Here is a 19097-nt window from a genome sequence, read left to right as displayed (position 1 = left end):
CATTGGTCTTCTGCAGCAGGGCTGAGCCGGTGCGTGGCCAAGCTGGGTGGCAGGACCCTGGCGTTGGCTTCGTTTCACTGCAGAGGGCAGGGGCTGCTGGCAGAAATGTTTTAATTCTGGGTGCTGGGCTTCAGTAAACCATTCCTCACGCCATACAAAACCCACATAGATATTTCAGATCTTCCCTGTGACATTTCCCATCCCATGTAGAGCCCTGCCTGCCCGCTGCTCGGTGCCAAACTGCTCCTGAGGGACCAGGGCAGACCCCCGGGATTCTCCCTGCTGGCGGGGCAGGCATGGGCCAGCCGGGAGCCTTTGCTTTTGGGGGTCCTGGTGCCTGTGGGTTTCTGCGGGAAGGTAAATAACACCTACATGGCCTGCGAGCATGTTTTCCCCTTCCCTGAGGTCCATAAACTGAGGGTGCAGGATGCTCTGGGTTTGGGGTGACAAGCATGTGGTGTCCCGGGGCTGGACTGGTGCTGACGTGTGCGATGGGGACCAGTGGAGGGGGCAGCTGTAGGGCAGCCCCTGCCCACCCTCTGAGCACATCCTCATGATCCCACAGTCCCTTCTGGCCCCTCCAGAGGCCCTTGGACAGCTTTGGAGATGGGGGGCCATGGCCCCAGGGTGCTGCCTGCCCTCTGCTCCATCCAGCCGGGCTGCAGCACTGCTCCCCATGCTGTCGGCCGCTTCAAACAGATGGAGGAGTGATGTAAACCTGACAAGTTTTTATATGTACAGAGATGCTTGCCAAACCCCCCCTCCCACCCCTCGAGTCCCCCAATAAAAGCCAACAAAAGAAGCATTTAAAATAAAAAAAAAAAAAAAACAAACAACAACAATCGACCTCCCCCCCACCCCCAAAAAACCCCCAACCCAGTCCCCAAGTGGGTCTCAGGTGGGAAACGGGGACATGCCGTGTCCCCAGGTGTGGTGGAGAGGGGATTTAAAGTGACCTCTTCAAAACGGGGTGCGGGTGGAGCCAGGGAGGGGGAGCCGGGCCCCAGGCGCTCTTCCGCGCGCTTCCCCGGCTCGCTCCGGCCAGCGGCGGGGACGGGGCAGGGGTTCAGTAGTACGAGCCGGCCTGGGCTGTGCTGCCGCAGCGGCATCAGCCCCGGGGACAGTCCTGGAGAACGGCCCAGAAACCGGGGTGACGGTTCATAGGTAAAAAGCTAAAAACTTGGGGAGGGGGCTGGCAGGGAGGGCAGCGGAGGGAAGGAGGCACCGAGGTGTCCCCCCCCTCACGCCAGCCACCACATCCCTGCCGACGTCCCCGTGGCCGGCGGGCGCCCTTAGGACTCCGAGGAGGAGCGGGAGACGCTCTGGAGCAGCGATCTGTATATGGCAGAGTTCAGGAAGCGAGGGTAGGAGTCTCTGTGCATGAGCGTGTAGATCTGGAGCTGCGCGTCGTCGAAGGTGTGCGAGGACGGCTCCTGCATCTTGCGGTTGATGACCTCCCGCACCCGCGAGTCCAGGCTCACCTGGGTGGCAGGGAGAGAAATGGGGGGGGGGGCGGGTTGAGGGACCCCCAACGACAAAACCCCAGTCCCAGCACCCACCCCTGCACAGGCTCTCTTGGGAAATTGGGTATCAACGCGGCACCGTGGCCAGATGCGGGGAGACCACAGCGTGTTCCACCCTGGAGTATATGTGCACCGGAGCCAGGGTGTTTTGGAGAGAGCTGCGGAGAGGTCTCTGGGTCCTCCCTGTGTCCCCTTGCTGGGCAGAGGGAGGTGGGATGGGGTGCTCCCCCCCCTGGGTGCCCCCACTTTGGGGGGATGCTCTGAGCTGGGATGCAGCATCTCCTCAGCCCGCTGGTGCCCTCGTGAGGTTTTGGCCCCGCAGCACAACCTGGCCCGTGGTCCCGCTGCCGGCCGCGTCCCGGGGTGGTTTTGGGGGGCTGGGGTTGCCGTCCCCTCCACCGTCCACAAGCATAAAGCAAACCCGTTACCCTGCCAAACTCATCCCCAAATACCCAGCCATCCCAGCCCCAAATACCCACCCCATCCCCAAATTGCTGCAGGGCTGCAGCTGGGACAGAGCCATCTCCCTAAAGAACACCCCCCCACACCCCATTTTAGCCTGAGCCACCCCCCAGGCGTTCTGCCCCGTACCTCCTTGGGCGAGAGGATGGAGATGTAGTCCTCGTAGATCATCCTGGCCTTCTCGTCGATGGTGTGCTTGTTGCACTCGTTTTTGAGCTCCTCGCACGCTAGCCAGAAGAGCATGTTCTCCTCGCTGTACTCAGTCCGCAAGAACTCCCGAAAGACGTTGCGACCCGCCGGGCTCTTCATCAGCTTGTCGAAGGACTGTGCCCAGCCCCGCACCTCCTCCGGAGTGGGTTTGGCGCTGCCAGATCCCGGTGGGAAGGCAAAGGGACAGCGTTACGGTCAGCCGGGTTCCCCGCTGCGTCGTCCCTCCCCGAGCGGCTCGGCCGTGCTCATCCCTGGTCCCATCCCAGAGGGACTGTGCCCGAACCCATCCCCAGTGCTCATGCCGAGGCCATTTCTGCTCAGGTTCTGGTTATCACGGAGGCTTTGGGAGTTCACTCACAGCATCTGTCCCGGCTCCACTTGGCCGGGCTGTAGCGCGGGCTTGGTTTCGGCTGAATTTCCCAAACTGAGGCATATTTTGGTGCCGGCTTTGGAAAAACCCAAAAGGGAGCAAAAGCCCTTCCTTTGCAGAGCTGCAGCTCTGAGCCAGCCAGGGAGAGACTGACCTTGGTTCATCATCCCCAACAGCTGGGGGAGGCAGGGAAGCTGCTCCCCAGCAAATAGCCATTACCTGCAAATAGCCACCACCTGCTAGAGCAGGGCAGGAGCAATCATTATCAGCAGCTAATTAGCATGTCTGACCCCCTAATGCTGCTGTGCCAGGCACTCCAAAGAGCACCCACAGCTGGGCTGGGGGGGGAGGGTCATACCCGTCCCCCAGGGAGTGGGTGCTCGGTGCAGGGCATCCCCAGAGCAGGGTGCTTGCAGGATGAGGCTCTGCCCTTGGGACACGGCCTGAAAGCTGCTGAGGTCCTTGCGTGCCTCAGTTTCCCTTTGCAAAGGGCCTGAGGGCCAGAATTGCAGAGTGCTGCAGCCCGTGGCTCCGGGCTCCCCGTTTCTCGGTGGGAACCAGGGACATGCTGCTGGAAGCGGCGCCGGGAACCCCCAAGTCCTGGTGCCCCGCTCCTGCTCCCCATATGTGCACCAGCAGGCAGGATGCGGGGCTGGGTGCCACGGAGGGTGGCAGCGGGGACCGTGACATGTTGTGCTGTGCAATGCCAGTCCCCCCCCACCTGCCCCCCCCGGCACTGCCCCTGCGCTCACCACGCTTCACAGTTTGGGATGGTCTCCAGTTTGGTCTCCCGGGACGCCCTCCATGCTCGCTCCCGGTCCTCGTTCCTAACGGGGAGAAGGAAAGGTAGTCAGGGGCGTTGGGGATGCACCCAGACCCCCACCTTGACCCCCCCAGCTGGCCCTGGCCACCAAATCTCCTCCATGGGCACCAGCATCCCCCCCCGTCCCTGCCAAGATCCTCCCCAGCACCCTGCCCGTCCCAGCACCCGCTGTGCCGGCAGCACCCCGGCTCCCTTGTGCAATTTTTGCCATCGTCGTGCAAGGGGGTTTCCTGCGCTCCGGCACCGCCGTGGCCCTGGACCCGCTCCACCGGGACGTGTGCCAGGACCAAGCCAGAGCTGGAGCGGCTGCGGAGCCGGGCAGCAGTAGCCGGCAGAGGTCAGTGCCGGCTCGGCCCACGGCAAAGCTGTCACGAACCGCCACGAATAAACACCAATAAATAAATAAATGAGGGCAGCTGCAGGGCCTACGGCTGCAGCCGTCGGGGCTCAGCACCGCGGTCCGCTCAGATCCCATGCCTGGTTATCCCGGTATCCAGCTGGTGCTGGCACTGGCTCGCCAAGGAAGCTGGTGGCCGGGATAGATGGAGAAAAGCGAAGTGCCGGACCCTGCACCCCCCAGGACACCCCAGCACCGGTCCAGCCCAGAGGCCGGGCGCGGGATGGAGGTGCTGGGGCTCGGGGGTGCCGGCATCCCCTGTGTCCCCCCCCATCCTTCACCTCCAGGGGTGCCGGTGGTGCAAGGGGAGAGCGGCCTCCAGCCAACTTCCCTCGAATTTCGGTGCCCAGCACTGACCGCAGCGCTTCCTGCTTGCGACACCGTCCCTCGCCGCTCGCACAAGATTAAATGTGCAAACTTCTCCCCCGGCAGCAAGGGCGGCTGGGGCGGGCGAAAGCTGCAGGCACATCCCTGCCCACGCTGGCCCCGGCGCTCGCTGCCTGGCACGCTTGAGCCCCAAAAATGGTTGGCACTGGCCACTGCTTGCTTCGGGAGCGGGATACGGAAGGGATTTCTGCCCTGTCTGCTCATGGCCTCTTGCAGAGATGGAGGAGGGACACAGGGAAGGGTCGCCCTGCCCACGACCAAATGCCACCGAGCCCTGGGCAGTGCCTGGGAGGAAGATGTTCAGGGCAGGCTGGGAGGGAAGCCGATCGCCACCCTCGCTGCCTTGCAAATGCAAGAAAAAGAGACGGAATCAGGCGAGATGGGGCCCCAAGAACACAGTGGGGGTTTGCACAGGGCCGATGCATCAGTGCTGGGGATGCGCCGTGGGTTTGCGTGGGGCTGACACGGCTGCTGGGGATGTACCGCGTGTTTGCACGGGGCTCAGCTCCACGGTTTGTTGCTCCCCCAAGCTCAGCACTACCAGTGGCTGTAAAGCCCAAAGCTGCTGCAAAGCCCGAAGCCGTCAACAATCTCAGAAAGGGCTGACGCTGAGGATGGAGAAGAGCAGACGGGCTCTCCAAAATCTGGGCTATCTGAGAATAAGGAGCTGGGGATCCTCGGAGAGGATGGGAGATGCAGCTGCAGGCAAGCGGCTGCTTATGTCCTTGGCTTTGGGCAGCACTGGGAGGCCAGGGCCAGACTCTGCTGCTCCAAGGCAGAGCTACCTGGGAGGGCTCCCACGGACGAGGGGGGGTCCACCTCGGGCAGCACACTGCAGCTGCAAGAAGGCAGCGTGACGCTCAGCAAGGAAACCTAGCTCTCCTCCTGACCCAACCTGCCTGAAACAGGCAGGAAAATCCTCCTGCCTGCACAGTGCTGCACCCAGGGGTCCCGCTGCCCAGCCTCGTCACCCTGCCCGGGCACGGTCGGGTGCCGTGGGAGGGTGGGCTGGGGAGGCAGAGGTTGGGCAGCTTGGCTAAGCACTGCGCTGTCTGCAGCTTCCCCCGCGCAGCCGGGCTGGGGACATCCAGCCCCGGGAGAGCCGTTAGCGCAGCGGGGTTCCCGGTGCCGCTTTCTGCTCTATATATTTTAAAACATTCGGCCGACGGGCAGGAGTCAGGGTGCAGTGAGGCGAGGCTCGGGCTCACCAGGCTCCGCATTGGGGGGAGAGCAACACACCGCAGCACCACCGATGCCCATCTGCTCCAAAACACCATTTACACCTTTTCTAACCGCAGCACCCAATTCGCTCTCAATTCCCAACCCAACACAAGCACACAAGCGGCCCGGAGGCTCGGCTCGGTGAGCGGGACCGGCTCCATCCCAGCCGCCCTCCCGCACCCACTGCCTGCGGGCACTGCGAGCCGCAAAGGGCTGCAGAGCACCCAGGGGTTGGGGGCTGCTGCGGGACCCCATCTCCCTCGGGAACCCCATCTGCCTGCTCCGGCAGCAGCCGTATCCAAGCGCTTGGTGCCACAGAAAGCACGGAGCGACCCAGCAACACGCGGGCGACCCTCGCGCCTCCCCTGCTTACGGGACCCTTGAATATCAAACGACGATATTGGGTGGGCGATGCTCGCCGCCCCGCGGGACCCTCGGGCCGGGGTGGGTGGTGGGACGTACCACGAGCAACTGCAGCAGCAGCACCAGCAGAAGCAGCAGGCGTTGGGGCGGTGGTTGCTGGCGGGTTGCACCGTTGTCGGAGAAGTCTCATGCCGGGACATCGGAAGGGGTGTCTCTGCGGACGCGGGTCCTGCGTACTGAAAAGCAGGAGGGCAGGGAGCGGGTGAGCGAACGATTATCTCCCACCAAGCGCGAGCAGCCCGAGGGAAACGAGGGACCCCCGTGCAGTGACTTGCTGGGATTTAGTTTTGGCTCCCGCTTGCCATCCCGGCCACCGGCCAGCCTCGAGCTGGTCACCGCCTCACCTGCGTCCCAGCCTCATACACGGTGGACGGGGTTGGGTCGTGCTTCGGGGGCTCTTCTGCTGCTCTCCGCTCCTCCCAGTCCACGGGTGAGCCGTGCCGCCGAGACCCCCCGGCTAACGTCCCTGCCGCCTCCTGGACGGAGCCTGCGGGGAGGGAGAGGAGCGGCACCACGTTACCTTCGCAGAGGGACCCCCCCCAGCTTCGAGCGGTTCGGGGAGGGGGCTGCTCCATGCTGGGGAAAGCCCTTTTGCAGGTGGCAAGCTGGGGCATGGCAGGCAGACAGAAAAGTGTGCAAGAAAAGGAAGCGAGAAGGAAAGGAGGAGGGGAAACACGGCTGCAGAGGCTCTGCCAGCCCCACGCTTCGCCCAGGACCCCCTTTCCCACGCTTTGGCAGTGCTACCGAGCCCCACAGACACCAGCGGGGCCGGGCAGGTTGTGGGGGTCAGCGCCGGCCTCGTGCACCCCCGGCCGTACCCCGTGCCATGGGGAAGCAAAGCCAGACCCCCGCCCGGCGTCTTCAGGGCCGGGATGGGGAAGTCGGAGCCGCTCCACGGCATCATGTGAGTGGAAGGAAACGGGGGGTGTGTGTGTGTGTGTGGGTAGTTTTCACAGCTCCCAGCACTAAACCAAAATTTGCCCCGTGCCAAGCGTTGGCCGAGTCCGGCGCTCTGCACCATTGCTGCAGAATAATCCCCCCATGCCCTGCCTGCACCATCAGCCCAGGCTGGAGCAGGGATGCTCCTGGGCAGAAGCGGTGCTGGGTGCTGAGCACCCACCTCCATGCAGGTGGTGGTAAGGATGCGGTCACAGCCAGCTCTGCCTCCCTGTGCCCCTCCGAGGGCGGCAGGCAGCAATCACAGTCCTTCTTCTGCCAGAAGGAAGGAACAGGAGAGGGGGGCAGCGGGCAGGGAGAGCCCCCGGCCGCCTCGACCCCAGCATCCCTGTCTTGAGCTGCCCCAGGTCTCATCATTTCCCCAGCACGGCCACCGCCTGGCAGCGCTTCTCGTCAGCTCCTCGCCTGGGCCCTTGCAAACCCTCCCGCCGGCTCCCATCGCTCCCGCAGGAACGAAAAAGGAGAGAGTCTGTGTTTCGCTCCCAATTGTCCCTATTTATAGCTCCGAGTGCTGGCAGGATGGCTGTGACCTTGTCACCCAGCTCGGCAGCAGGCTCAGCTCCCTCTCGCACCGCGCTGCCCTCAGGTCCATTTAACCTCCCCACTTTTTTCCTTTTCCTTTGCTTTCCCTGGCCTGACCATCTTCTCCTCCTGGCACCCGCTCTTCTCCCTGCCCACCCAGGGTGACATCCCGCTTCCGAGCCCGCTCACCCCACGGTGCCCAGTGCTGCTGGGGGGGCTGCAGCCCCACAGTGGTACGGGGATAGCCAGGCTTCGGGCACGGCTCCCAGCGGGGCCGCAGCACTAATTACAGCAACCGGTGATGAGGTTGTGGGAAACGGGGCGAGCAGGAGGAAAACCTGAAGGCTGGGAAAACCCTGCTTCCTCCCAGTCCACCCCAAAGCAAAGGCAGCCCCGGCTCTGCCATGGCCCCGGGATGTCGAGCGGGCGAGGGACAGGGACGTGGGGACAGCGCGTGGCATTGCTCCAGGGGGACTTCCAGGCATTTTGCTTCTGCAGCTGGTGCTAGACCTCGGCCAGAGCAGACCCGCAAGCGGCTGAGCCAAAACACCCCGGAGAGGCGGCGGGATGGAGCGGCATCCCCCAGCAAGGAGCGTCCCCTCCCCACGTCCATGGCGTGCCCTCAGCACCTGGCCAGATGCAGGATCGGCTCGCTGCTCATCCTGGGTGCTGTGGCACCCACCTCGGCTGCGTGGGCTGCACCAAGGGAGCCGGGGAAGAGAAGGGAGGCATGGGGCCACAAAGGGTCCCCCCCCGGCTCACGGCACCGAAAGGCAACACCGGCGCGCTCCGGATCGGCGCCGAAGGGCGATGCCATCGCGCTCTGGATTTGCGGGGCCGGTTTCCCACCCCTGAACGCCCCCGTAGCCCCCCAGCCCACCATGCTGGCGGGGGGGGCCGCGTGCCACGGGGCCGTTTCCGTCTGCACCGGGGCCGGCGGATAAGGAAGTGCCGGCGGGTGGTGGAAGCCTATGAGCGCCGGAGAGAAGGCGAGGGCGCGCGCGTGAGGCCGTGAAAAGAGGAAGGATGACAAAAAAGGGGACGTTTCCCCAGCGGAGAGAAGAAACGCCCCAAAAGTTGCCCTCGCCCCAACCCCGGGAGCTCCGGGAGCCCCCCGGGAGCTTTTGCCATCATCGCCTGGTGCCTGCAGCACCCTGGCTGGGAGTCCCCATGTGCTGGGTTTCCCCGGGACCGCGCCGGCTCACGCGGCCGTGACGTCCCCGCCGAGCCTGGCGCCGCCCCGTCCTCTCCCCAAACGGGAGAGGGGGGACCCCCCCACGCAACTGGACAAGACGAGTGCTCCCTAAAATGACTTTCAAAGGGAAACCTCCTCTTCCATCCACCTGGCTGCTCCCTGCGCCGGGGCGCTGGGTCAGCTCCATCCCACGCAGCCGCCCGCGAAGCGCCCCGTGCCCGGCTTAACCCCGGCCAAAGCAGTCACCAAAACGGCCCTGTGCCAGCTGCGGTGGGAGCCGTGGCATCGAGGTGCCCACACGGGCAAAAACCAAGGCGATGCTAAATACCGGCCATGGGAATGACACCGCTCCACGCATCCCACTTTCCCCCAGTGCCGCGGCCGGGGACGATGCCCTGAGCAGCACGGCATCCCCCTTCGGCCACCCCCGCCTCTGCAAAGCGGGGCACAAACCGGTGCCTACCCCCGGCGCAGCCTGTGCCGAACCCCCGGCGTGCCCACCCGACCCCGTGCCGTGGCTGCTGGGAGAACCCGGGGGGAGGACACGGGGGGAGCCAGCGGCGTTGTGTCCATACCTGCAGCCTGGCCATCACGCTGCGGCGGCGGGTGCCAGCCAGGGTGACCCCGGCCGGCTCAGGGGGTGCGCGGCATCGCCGGGTCTGAGGGCAGGGAGATGGGAGAGAAAAGAAGAGAGAAAGAGAAAAGAAAAGCGGCCGAACACATCCTCTCACAGGAAAGGGAGTGGTAAGGGAAGTGGCAAACTCAACCGAAGAGTTCAGACCTTTTTTGGGAAAGCCCCGGCAGGGCCCGGCTGCTCTCCTCGCCGCTCCGCCGCGGGGCCAGCCGCCCCGACGGGGCAGGAGCGGGACAGAGCGAGTCCCGCCGGTGGCCGAGCCGGGTCGTCCTCCCGATTCCCACCCCTCGGCCGGATCCGGCGGCTGCCGCAGGCACGAGGGCAGCTGAGCCGGGGGTCCCCGACCAGGACTGGCACTGACCCCCCCATGCCGGCTGCAGCCAGGCATCTCGGAGATAGCCCGGCCACGCCGGCACTGGAACAACCCCACGGCCAAGGAATGGGCTTTGCCGAGGAGTGACGGGCAGGATACGTCCCCAGGGTGGGCACGGGCCGGTTCCCAGTACCCAGCTGAAGCCGCTTGGAAGCGAGGGTGCTTTCCGCCACGCCGAGCCCTGGGCGTCCCCGGGGCTCCGGTGCTGCCCGTGGGGTGAGGATGCCAGCTCGGCAGCGAGGTGGGCAACGAGGGAAGGGGGCCGGTGGCCGAGGGTGGGCTGAGTCAGAGCCTCCCGCAGTGCCTCCCGGCAGCATCGTTCCTGCCACGCGGGGATGTGCCAGTCCGCCTGCCGCACAGAGCGAAGCCCGGCTCCCTCGGCCAAGAGTGACTCACAAACAAAGTTGTTCGGTTTTTTTTCCTCTTCAGAAAAAAAAAAAAAAAAAAGGAGAGAGAGAGAGAGAGAGAAATCAGACGCCCAACCTCTGTTTCCTTGATTAAACGTGCCCTCAGCACCGCTGCGGGCAGAGGGGGGCTCCGGCCCTGGCACCACACCAGCGACCGAAACTGGTTTGTGGTCTCTGCCGGTGGCTGCCCCTCGCTCGCACGGGCTCACCGCAGGTGGAAAAGGGGAGAAAAGGGGAAAAAGAGGGAGGGGGGGATGCTGACACCCCCCTGCGTGCTCCCGTGGGGCCGCGGGGCTGGGCCAGGCGCCCGGTTGCGGCACGTGCCCGTTATCAGCCTGGTCCAGCATCTCCCTCGGCGCAGCCGCTTCCCTCGCCTTCCCGGAGGATGCCGAGCTGTTATCTCCTCTCTTTCCAACAGCGCGTACCCCGGCACCCAAAAACCAACGCAGTCACACCGCCACCGTCCTCAACTCCACCCCGTCTGGATGGAAACCCCCCCCATCACCCAAAAGTCACCCTCCGCTTCGGCAGCTCCTTTTTCTGCCAACACCCACCCCACCATCACTGCTGTCCTCACGGGCGCTCAGCGGGGCTCTGTTTCTCTGGTCACCTGAACCTCATCTATTTTCCAGATGGTTTTCCAGGATTCCCTTTGCCGCTGCTGGGCAGGGCCAGCTCCAAGAGCTGGAGGCTGCCAGGATGCGGCCACGCTCCCACGGAGGACCCCCCGGCACCCCCAGCTCGCCGGCCGTGGGGCACCCACTGACACAGAGGGTATTTTTATTCTCTGGCCACCTCCAGTCATGGTATGAGGTCTCCATCCCAGGAGGGACCTCCCCTTCGTATTTTATGGGTCAAAACCTGGAGGGCAGCTTTGCTGCTCATCACAGACCCCCGTGGGGATTGCTCGGCCGGGGCGATGCACAAATCCCCCCCCCCCGGTACCGGCGAAGACACCATCCCCGGCCAAGCTGCCGGCACGGCTGAGCCCCCGCTACACACCAGCCATGCCTTGGTGGGGACCAGCGCCGGATCCGGCCCCTCTCCGTGCCTCGGAGGAGCTGGAAAACACCCGTTGCCTGCGAGACCGGCCACGCTGGATCAGTACGAGCAGATCTCGGCTGCCCCGGCTGCCTGCTGCTGGATTCTCTAGTGTCTAATAAGGGTTCAGCCCAGCCTGCAGCTTCCCCATCTCCTCCCTGCTTTTCTCCCGGGAGGGACCCAGCACCTCCGACCTCTGCCAAATTTGGCTGAAACCGGCCACCGAGCGCAACCAGACGCGAGCCAGCCCCGCGGGCGGCCCGGGGAGGCGATGGGGGGGGCCGGCACCCCACGGGCCCCCCTCTGCCAGGGTTACCCCGTGGGCAGGCACCGTCACCGAGCCCCACAGCTGCCGGCCGCCCCCGCAGCCTGCCCCAGCCACCTGCCAGCGGCACAGGAAGTTTTGGGAGCTATTTTTAGACCCAGCTTTCCCCCCCCTCCACCCCACTTTAGCAATCTATTAAAAAAAAGACCAAATTGGTGAGGCTCAAGCCTCCCGACTCTGCAGGGATGGGGTTGGGCTAACCCCGATACTACCGGCATCGAGGTGCCAGCAGTCCCGGGCACCGGCCGGGTCGGGATCCCCGGGTCGTGCCGGGACGAGGGGGTGGCGATGCTCACGTGGCCGCGTCCCCGCCGAGCGCATTGCTGTTGCTGATAACGCCAGCAGATGTGCCCGCGCACGTGGCGGAGGCGGCGGTGAGCGGATGCCTTTGGGGGAGTTCCTTTGCCCGGCCGTGATTTTTCTGCCATCCCTCGAGACTGGAAAAGCAGGTCCTGGCGATGGGAACCGGGAGATGCCGCAGCGTGTCCCAACACCTCCCCGGTCCTTCACACCGCGAGGGCCGACAGCCCCGTGGGCACCTCTCCTGCCAGTATGAGGATGATGCCAGGGTCCTTCTCCAGACCGGCCGTATCCTCTGCTTCCTGCCCCTCTCCTCGACTGTAGCCGGGGTCTAGTTCTGCACCGAGCATCCTCCGAGCCAAATCCCACCGCGAGCCTTCCCGAAAGGATCACATGAACCTCTCCAGCACCTGCTGGAAAGAGGTGAGCGGACCTGCGGCTCTGTCCCGGCACGGCCACCCACCGCGGGCTGCCGGGTGGCACGGTGGGCACAGCATTGCCAGCACCCGCCCCTCCGGCCCCGGCTCTTGCACTGAAATGCAGTTAATAGTTTCACAGCGTAAAAATAGCACCCACGACAATCAGCTGGGGGATTTAATAAGGCAAGCCCTGACAATTATGTTTCTATTAGTAGAGGTATCGCGGCGTTTTTAAGGCATTTGGTAATGATCCATGGGAAAGGACAAGAAAGATCACGGTAATCGATACTCAGCAGGGGCTACACCACACGGACGGAGCCCAGCGGCTGATGGAAGGGAAGAGGAAAAGGAGGGATAGGGCATCAGCATGGCTGGGGTAAGAGCTCAGCCGGGTGGGTGGCAGGGTGCTCCTTGTCCACGGGGTGCTTCCAGCCCAGGACCCGCTCGTCCCCATCCCAGCACACGCCAGTGCAGGCAGCACCGTGTCCCCCCGGGGACCACGGGGCAGAGGAGGGGGCATTAGTGGTAATTTGGGGGATAGGGATGCTAGGAGGATCCGAGGAATTGCCCTTTCCGAGGAAATGAGGAACCAGACAGAGAATCAAGCCAGGATCGGGATGAAAAGGAGGAACCTTGCATCACGGGGGAAATGCTGGATCAAAGGGGTCGCTTACCGCAGCTCCGGGCACTCCCTGACGTGGCTGACGGGTGATTTTTCTCCCCAGCCCCGGCATGAGACCAAACCCTGCCGGCTGCATCCGGAGACCCGCGCCAGCACGGGAACCGCCGGCCGTGCACAGGGAGATTTGGGAGCCTGCGCCGGCACGGGCGGGAGGTGGGTCTGGCCGCGCCGAGGACAGGTCTGGCCCTGCTCTCCAGCCACGCTCCCTGCCCAAAACGTGGCCCCGCATGGCATTGATGTGGTCAGGGCAGGGCTGAGCCCGGCAGCCGGCTCAACCAGCGGTGGGACCGGCCGGGCTGGGGTTACACCAGCACGATGGCTGGGGACAAGGGGGACCACCCCCGAACGCTGTACCCTGGGGATATTTGCCCGCAGCTTTTCATTCACCCGGACAGCTGTGGGCCCCGCTGCCTGCACGCTGCCAGTCCTGACGGATGTTTTTTGAGGTCTGGCTTCAGGCACATGTCACATCTCGCTGGTGAGCACCCAGGGCTGGGATGTCCCCCCGGCTCCAGACCCAGTGCCACCACGGGTCCCTGGACCAGAGCTTGCAGAGGCGAGCTGTTGCTTGTACCAGTAAGAAAACTTCCTCCCGCATCAGACTTTGGTCCTATGTTAAAACAGCGACGCACTGCAGAAGGAGTTCCCCAGGAGATTGTCCTGCAGGCAAATACCCAGGGCAAGGGGAATTTGGTGACCCAACGCCCTTTCCCAGCTCCGGAGCATCCCAAGGGACATAGGTGATCCCTGTGCTGTGGTCACCGCAGCCTCACGGGCGCCGGGGCAGCAGTGATGCTCTGCCCTGCCCCAGCCGTGACAAGCAACGGAGAGCTCTGCGAGCAACTCGTGTCCTCCGAGACCAGCCGTGCCGGTTATTTAAAACCTGACCAAAGGGGAAGAAAGACGGTGGGGTTCGGCTCAGCCATCCCTGGGGAGGAGCTGGCAGCGGGGGGGAGGAAGGAAACGCTGTCACCCTGCGTGGCCCCTGTGCCACAGAGGTGGCCGCCAGCCGCGGGACAGTGCCAGCCAGCCACAGCCGCTGCATCCCTCTCCGGCCAGGCACGCTGCTGCCTGGACAGGGCTGTGGGAGATGGCCGAGGCGGCAGGAGCCTGGCCATGGGTGGATGCCCATCGCAGGCATTCTGGGCTCAGATCGTGGTCGTGGGCCTCGCTGGGGATCTCAGCGAGAACCCCGATGTGACAGGCTGCGGTGATGCCCTTTGCCGAGCCCTCGGGATGCTGCAGGGCTCGGCTGCACCATTGGAGGACACAGGAGCTCGCCTGCCACCACTGTCACGGCAATACATTTCCCTGGCTCTAAACCCCCTTTGCGAGCTCTCTCCTCGTGGTGAAACCCACACCAGGCTTGCAGGCAGCATCTTTCCTTGTTTCTTCTTGTTTTCCAAGGCTAGCTTGAAGCTCTCCCTTCCTTTTCCGGGGTTCCTGCCCTCTAATGCCAATATGTACCTGTTTGCTCTTCTCCTGCCCTTTGCACTTAAATGCTGCTTGGGCATTTGCCTTCTGTCGGAGGAAACTACTTAAGCCCTGGGTGGGTTCATGCCTGCAGGAGGGGAAGCAATTGGAAAACCCAAACCCTTAACCCCAAACCCCTTTGCTGGCTCCCCAATCCCCTCAATACTGAACGAGCAGTAAATCCAGCTCCCGGAGTGGGCTGCCAGTGCACCCACAGCCTGTTCCCTGCACCCAGAGCCACGGCCATGCACGGGGACATCGGGGGCTCCGCTCTCCCTGTGCCCGTTGCTGTCCTGGATCCTCCGTGGCCTTTCTGCCTCCGGAGTGGGCAAGTGCTGACAAGCAAGTCTGGAGCGTGGCAAAGCTGGGCCCCCAAACCCAGCAGATCTTCACAGTCTGAGCAAAGAGCCCTCAAAAGGTCAACTGAGGCTGTTTCCAAGCGGTTAGAGAACTGGAAGGGCAGCTTGTTATAAAACTCTACCATGCATTTTCCTGCTGTCAGGAAACCCCCTTTTTTCCATGTCTAAGATGAATGTTAAAGCTGAACCCCAAAGGACTTTGTTGTTGCTTGCTGCTCCACCCTCCCCCTGGTTAAATCTCTGCTTCCACAAAACGGCCAAAGGCAGGAGGTTTTGCGGGACAGGTGAGCGGCAGAGCACTCCCACCTCTCCCAGTAAACTCATCTGGGACAGCCAAGGTCCCACAGACCCGGAGGAGCCGATGGGGTGGGCTGCGGCATCACCCTCCGTGCCCATCCCAGCGGCCAGGGAGGGGGGAAGTCACAGGCGGGAGGTCTTTGCCACCAGTCCCTGCCAAAGAAGGAACCCAGTGGATTTCCAGCCAAAAATAATAGAAATAAAATAATTCTCTGTGCTCCCAGAGAGCGCTTTCAGAGAAGGGCAAAGGGTCGATCAAAACTCAGGGGTTGCTGCTTTGTTTTACACAGCGGTCTGGATCCAGCAAGAGCCAGGATTTTGCCTTCGCTATAGTTTTACCCCCAAGCCACCCATTCCCGCGTTCCCAGGTCCCATGCAGCACCCGGCCAGGGGACAGACTCACCCCGCAACTTTTGGACTGGCACGGCCACAGCCCACCCCCAGCAAGGCACTGAGCCGGCGGCTCCTGCGGCGCACGCACAGCTGGATTTAAGGCATCTGATCCCTAAAAAAAGTTATGGGTGTCCTGAAACCCGTGGGTGTGGTGGGGAGAGCCGGCTGGTGGAGTTATTTGCTGCAAGCAATGCTGCAGCTCAATGCTACCGTTGCACGGCCGCTGCAATACGGATTCGGGACTTTCTGCAGGTCACCCTCCCTGTGCTGCGTGGGGCAAGCTGCGGCAGAGCAGCTGGGGAAAGAAATGGGCTGGCCAAGCCCAGTACTGATGGAAACGAGCTGGAGGAAGCTCATGCAGTGCTGGGTGCAGGGTGGTATGAAAAGGGAGATGCTTGTGGGGCTGGATGCCCATTCCCTGAGCCGGCTGGAGCAGGGGCGGTGGTGGCCACCGCAGAGCAGCTTCCCAGTCTGCGACAGGGCTGCTGGAGTCCCTGTGAGCCGTCGAGTTCAGTTTCTTCCCCTCTTACACCACAGAAGATATCGGACGCTCTTCCCCCACCCTGTCCCCTCCACGGGCGAAAACTATGTTGTAACACGTTGGGGGATGAAAATAACTGGTGCTAAAGTCCAGTACCTTTTCTTCCCCCCCGAATTAAGAGGTAGCTATGAAATAATGCATATAAACAACTGGCTTAGATCCACCCTGCTCTGAAGAGCTTTTGTAATGGAAATGCATAGAGAGATGTGCAGAGACGAATAAGGAACTGAGTAATAGGAAGTCTCGGCGAAGGCCGTGGGCACCGGCTCACCCGGAAGCCGCTGTTATTCCAGGCAAGAGCCCGAAGCACCGAACCCCGAGAGCGCGTGGCACGGCGGCACAGGGGTGGCGATGCCTGCCGGCCTCCCTCTGCCGCGGCTGCTCTGCTTTTGGGGTGCTCGGGCATGGCCAGGGGGTTGGTACAAGAAACCAGCCTGAGGAGCAGGAGGAGCTGGAAGGGAAAGGCAGGGCATCCCGCGGGATGGCTAAGGAGCGGCGCCGGCACCGAGCGTGGCTCTTAACCTCCTCTTGAGCTGACTTTCCATAATAATTTTATCCAGAGGATAAAAATTTGGAAAAAAAGAGGAAAAGCCACAGCAGGTTGAGCTCACGCTCTGCAGAGGTCGAGGAGCGGCGCAGCGGCCGCTTTGCCACTCCGGACCTGTTGCTCGCAGGGAAGAGCCCTGAGCACTGAGCTCACCCACCTCCTTTGAACGAGCCCAGCTGAAACTCAACATGCTGTAGCCCAAGTCCAGCCTAAAAGTGAGACTACAACCGAAGATAAGCAAAGACGGGAGAGGATGCACTTGGGGAGGTGGCAGAGATGTGCTGCTCCCGCACCTCAGGCAGACTCAGCATTAATTACTCTGCCAAGGTATTTTTCTCCCTTACCCTCTCTGGGTTTGAGTTGCATTATCTGATTATCTGCCTTCAGTTCCTTCTTTTTTTTAATAACAATACCAAAATGGGCACCCGCACCCTGATTGAGATATATTCGTGTCACTAAATTCCTGCTTCTCCACTATAATCTTATGAGGTGGAGTTTGTTTAATTGCTGAAGAACACGACTGTATTTTGATTAGCGGCTTGAGTCATTTGTGGGGAAGGGCTGACGCGGAGGAGCTAAAATCCTTGTAGGGAAATCTGATGTGGCGCTCTCCCTTGGGAGATATTCTGAAATATGTGCCCACTGGGGCGACCCGTTTTCCCAAAGAAAACGATATCCACCAGGCCAGCAAACGCCACGAGCTCCGCTCATCCAGCGTGACACGGGACGAGCGTCTCTATCGACGGGGATGGTGGAGACGCATCCAGAGGGGAATGAACTCCCCTCGCAGCAGGGAAATCCCTCCCACTCACTTAACACTTTTTGTTTAGTTTCTTAAATAAGGCCATGGATCTGCGCCAGAGCAGCCTCATGGAAGCGGCGGGGAGAGGGAGGTTCCCGGGGGAACCTCTCCGTGCCCAGAGACGCGCCGTGATCCACACGCGGAGCAGCTCCCACGGCCGCGCCTGGCCCTCTCCATCCCTCGGCCGCGGGGACGCGACGCCGAGTCGCGGCATCCCGCGACGCTGCCCACACGATGGGCTCGTGTTGGGCGATGGTCGAATGTCACATCCTTACGGGGGAAAGCCACATCCCAGACACCGTCGAGCCAAGTCCCTCTACCCAACATTTTGGCCATGCCGCTGCTGGAGGACCCGTCGGGGACCGGAGCCCGCCATCGCCCTGACCTCAGCCAACCTCCCCGAACCTCGGTTGCTTCCCGCTGTCCTGGCCGGCCGGGTCAGGGCTCCCGATGGCTACTGCTCTGCGTGACGAGGCATGGCACCCTTCTGCATCAGGGGTACAGGGAGCTGCACAGGGAGGGAGCCTGCCTGGCCGAGCCGGTGCATGGATGCTCCAGCACCGCCCTGGCACCCACCTGTGGGTGCAGGAAGGGCCGGGGCAGCCCTGGGCCGAGGAGGGGGGGAGATCCTCCCTGCAAGCTCCCCCTCCGGGCCGGGCAAACCCCGGTGCAGCCGGCCCTGCGGCTGGAGGATGCCCCCCTCCTTCCTCCTCCATCCTCCTCCTCCTTCTCCTGGCAGGAGCCCTGCCCTCCCCCGGGGTGATGCGGCGGGGACGGCCCCCTCCCTGTTCGCTGCTCGGGGTCCCCCCCAGCCCCGCGGGTCCCCACGGAGCATCCCTCTGCCCTCCACCCCCCGCCACACACACACCCCCCCAGCCCTCGCACATGGGGCCGGCGACAGGCAGCAGCCGGACAGACAGACAGACACAGCCCGACCTCGCCATCAACCCCGGCGCTCCGCGGTGCTCGGTGCGTGGCCGGGAAGAGGAACCGGGGCGGGGGGGGGGAGAAAACGTGTAAAAGGGAGGATGCCCGGGGCGGGGGGCACACGCAGAAGGGAGCGTGCAAAAGGGGGGGGGGAGAGGGGACACGGACACACACACACACGACACAACGTGCAAAGCGCAGCCCTCGGGGAGGCAGCCTGGGTTGGGTACCGGCTGAGGGAGGGGGCGATGGGCCCGTGTGTCCCCGTTCTCCGTCCCGTGTGGCCCCCCCCCCCCCCCACTCCAGCCAACCCGCCCCGCCCCGTGGCATCCCACGGGCGGCGGCGGCCCCGGGCCGGGGCGCGGGGTACTCACGGGTCGGGCATCCGCGCTGCTGCCGCCGTCCGCGGCCGCCGGTGTCTCCCCTCCCCGGCCACCCACCCACCCACCCACCCCCCCCACTCCGCGGCCGCCGCCTCTGCGCTGCCTCCGGGCTCGGCACCGGAGGGAGAAGGAGAGGCAGCGGGAGCGGAGCGGAGAGGAGCGGCTGCACTGCGCACGCGTCCCCCGGCCCCTGCGATTGACTTCCTAAAGCAATTGCAGCTTTGGCACTTCCTCACGTCAAAACACACACACACACACGCACACGCACACACACCCAGCGCCCAGTATGGGCACCCAGCACCGGTACTTGCTGCACGCACCCTGCGCTGGAACCGTGCACCCAGTACTGGCAGCCTGCGCCCAAGGCTGGCATCCAGTAGCAGCAACACGTAGCCGGTGCTGGCAACCTGCACCGGTGCCGTGCACCCAGTACTGGCATCCAGTACCAGCGCCGTGCACCCAGTACTGGCATCCAGTACCAGCGCCGTGCACCCAGTACTGCTACGCCGCACCAGCACCAGCCACCCAATACTGGCATCCGGTACTGGCACCCTGCACCAGCACCACGCACCCAGTACTGGCATCCAGTACCAGTGCTACGCACCCAGTACTGCCACACTGCACCAGCACCAGTCACCCAATACTGGCATCCAGTACTGGCACCATGCACCCTGCACCAGCACCATGCACCCAGCACCGGCACC

The 19097-nt window shown here is 63.5% G+C and overlaps 1 protein-coding gene across 2 annotated transcripts; it reads right to left on the bottom strand.

Annotated features, from left to right (window-relative positions):
- Positions 1-18446, bottom strand: RGS19 (regulator of G protein signaling 19). 2 transcript variants are annotated; one of them, XM_075021009.1, is made up of 6 exons: positions 18385-18446; positions 6161-6303; positions 5856-5992; positions 3318-3392; positions 2115-2349; positions 1-1481 (listed from the first exon to the last, which is right to left on the bottom strand). In XM_075021009.1, exons 3-6 carry the CDS (start codon positions 5954-5956, stop codon positions 1293-1295), a joined length of 600 nt encoding a protein of 199 aa, XP_074877110.1. In that variant the 5' UTR covers positions 5957-5992; positions 6161-6303; positions 18385-18446; the 3' UTR covers positions 1-1292. The 2 variants fall into 2 exon arrangements, with proteins under 2 accessions (XP_074877110.1, XP_074877103.1); XM_075021002.1 differs by lacking the exon at positions 18385-18446 and adding an exon at positions 9066-9220.
- Between the last annotated feature and the right edge of the window lie 651 nt (positions 18447-19097).

This window comes from Buteo buteo, chromosome 2 (genome assembly GCF_964188355.1).
Source record: "Buteo buteo chromosome 2, bButBut1.hap1.1, whole genome shotgun sequence".
In the NCBI taxonomy this organism is placed as follows: domain Eukaryota; kingdom Metazoa; phylum Chordata; class Aves; order Accipitriformes; family Accipitridae; genus Buteo; species Buteo buteo.
This window is presented reverse-complemented; position numbering and strand designations above follow the sequence as displayed.

What these genes read in the sequence shown, in the direction of transcription:
- RGS19 (XM_075021009.1), bottom strand. Translation starts at nt 5,956, where the DNA reads ATGTCCCGGCATGAGACTTCTCCGACAACGGTGCAACCCGCCAGCAAC. An exon ending in TGCTGCTGCAGTTGCTCGTG is followed by an intron (nt 3,393 to 5,855) that starts GTACGTCCCACC and finishes TCTCCCCGTTAG; the next exon opens with GAACGAGGACCGGGAGCGAG. An exon ending in CCATCCTCTCGCCCAAGGAG is followed by an intron (nt 1,482 to 2,114) that starts GTACGGGGCAGA and finishes CCTGCCACCCAG; the next exon opens with GTGAGCCTGGACTCGCGGGT.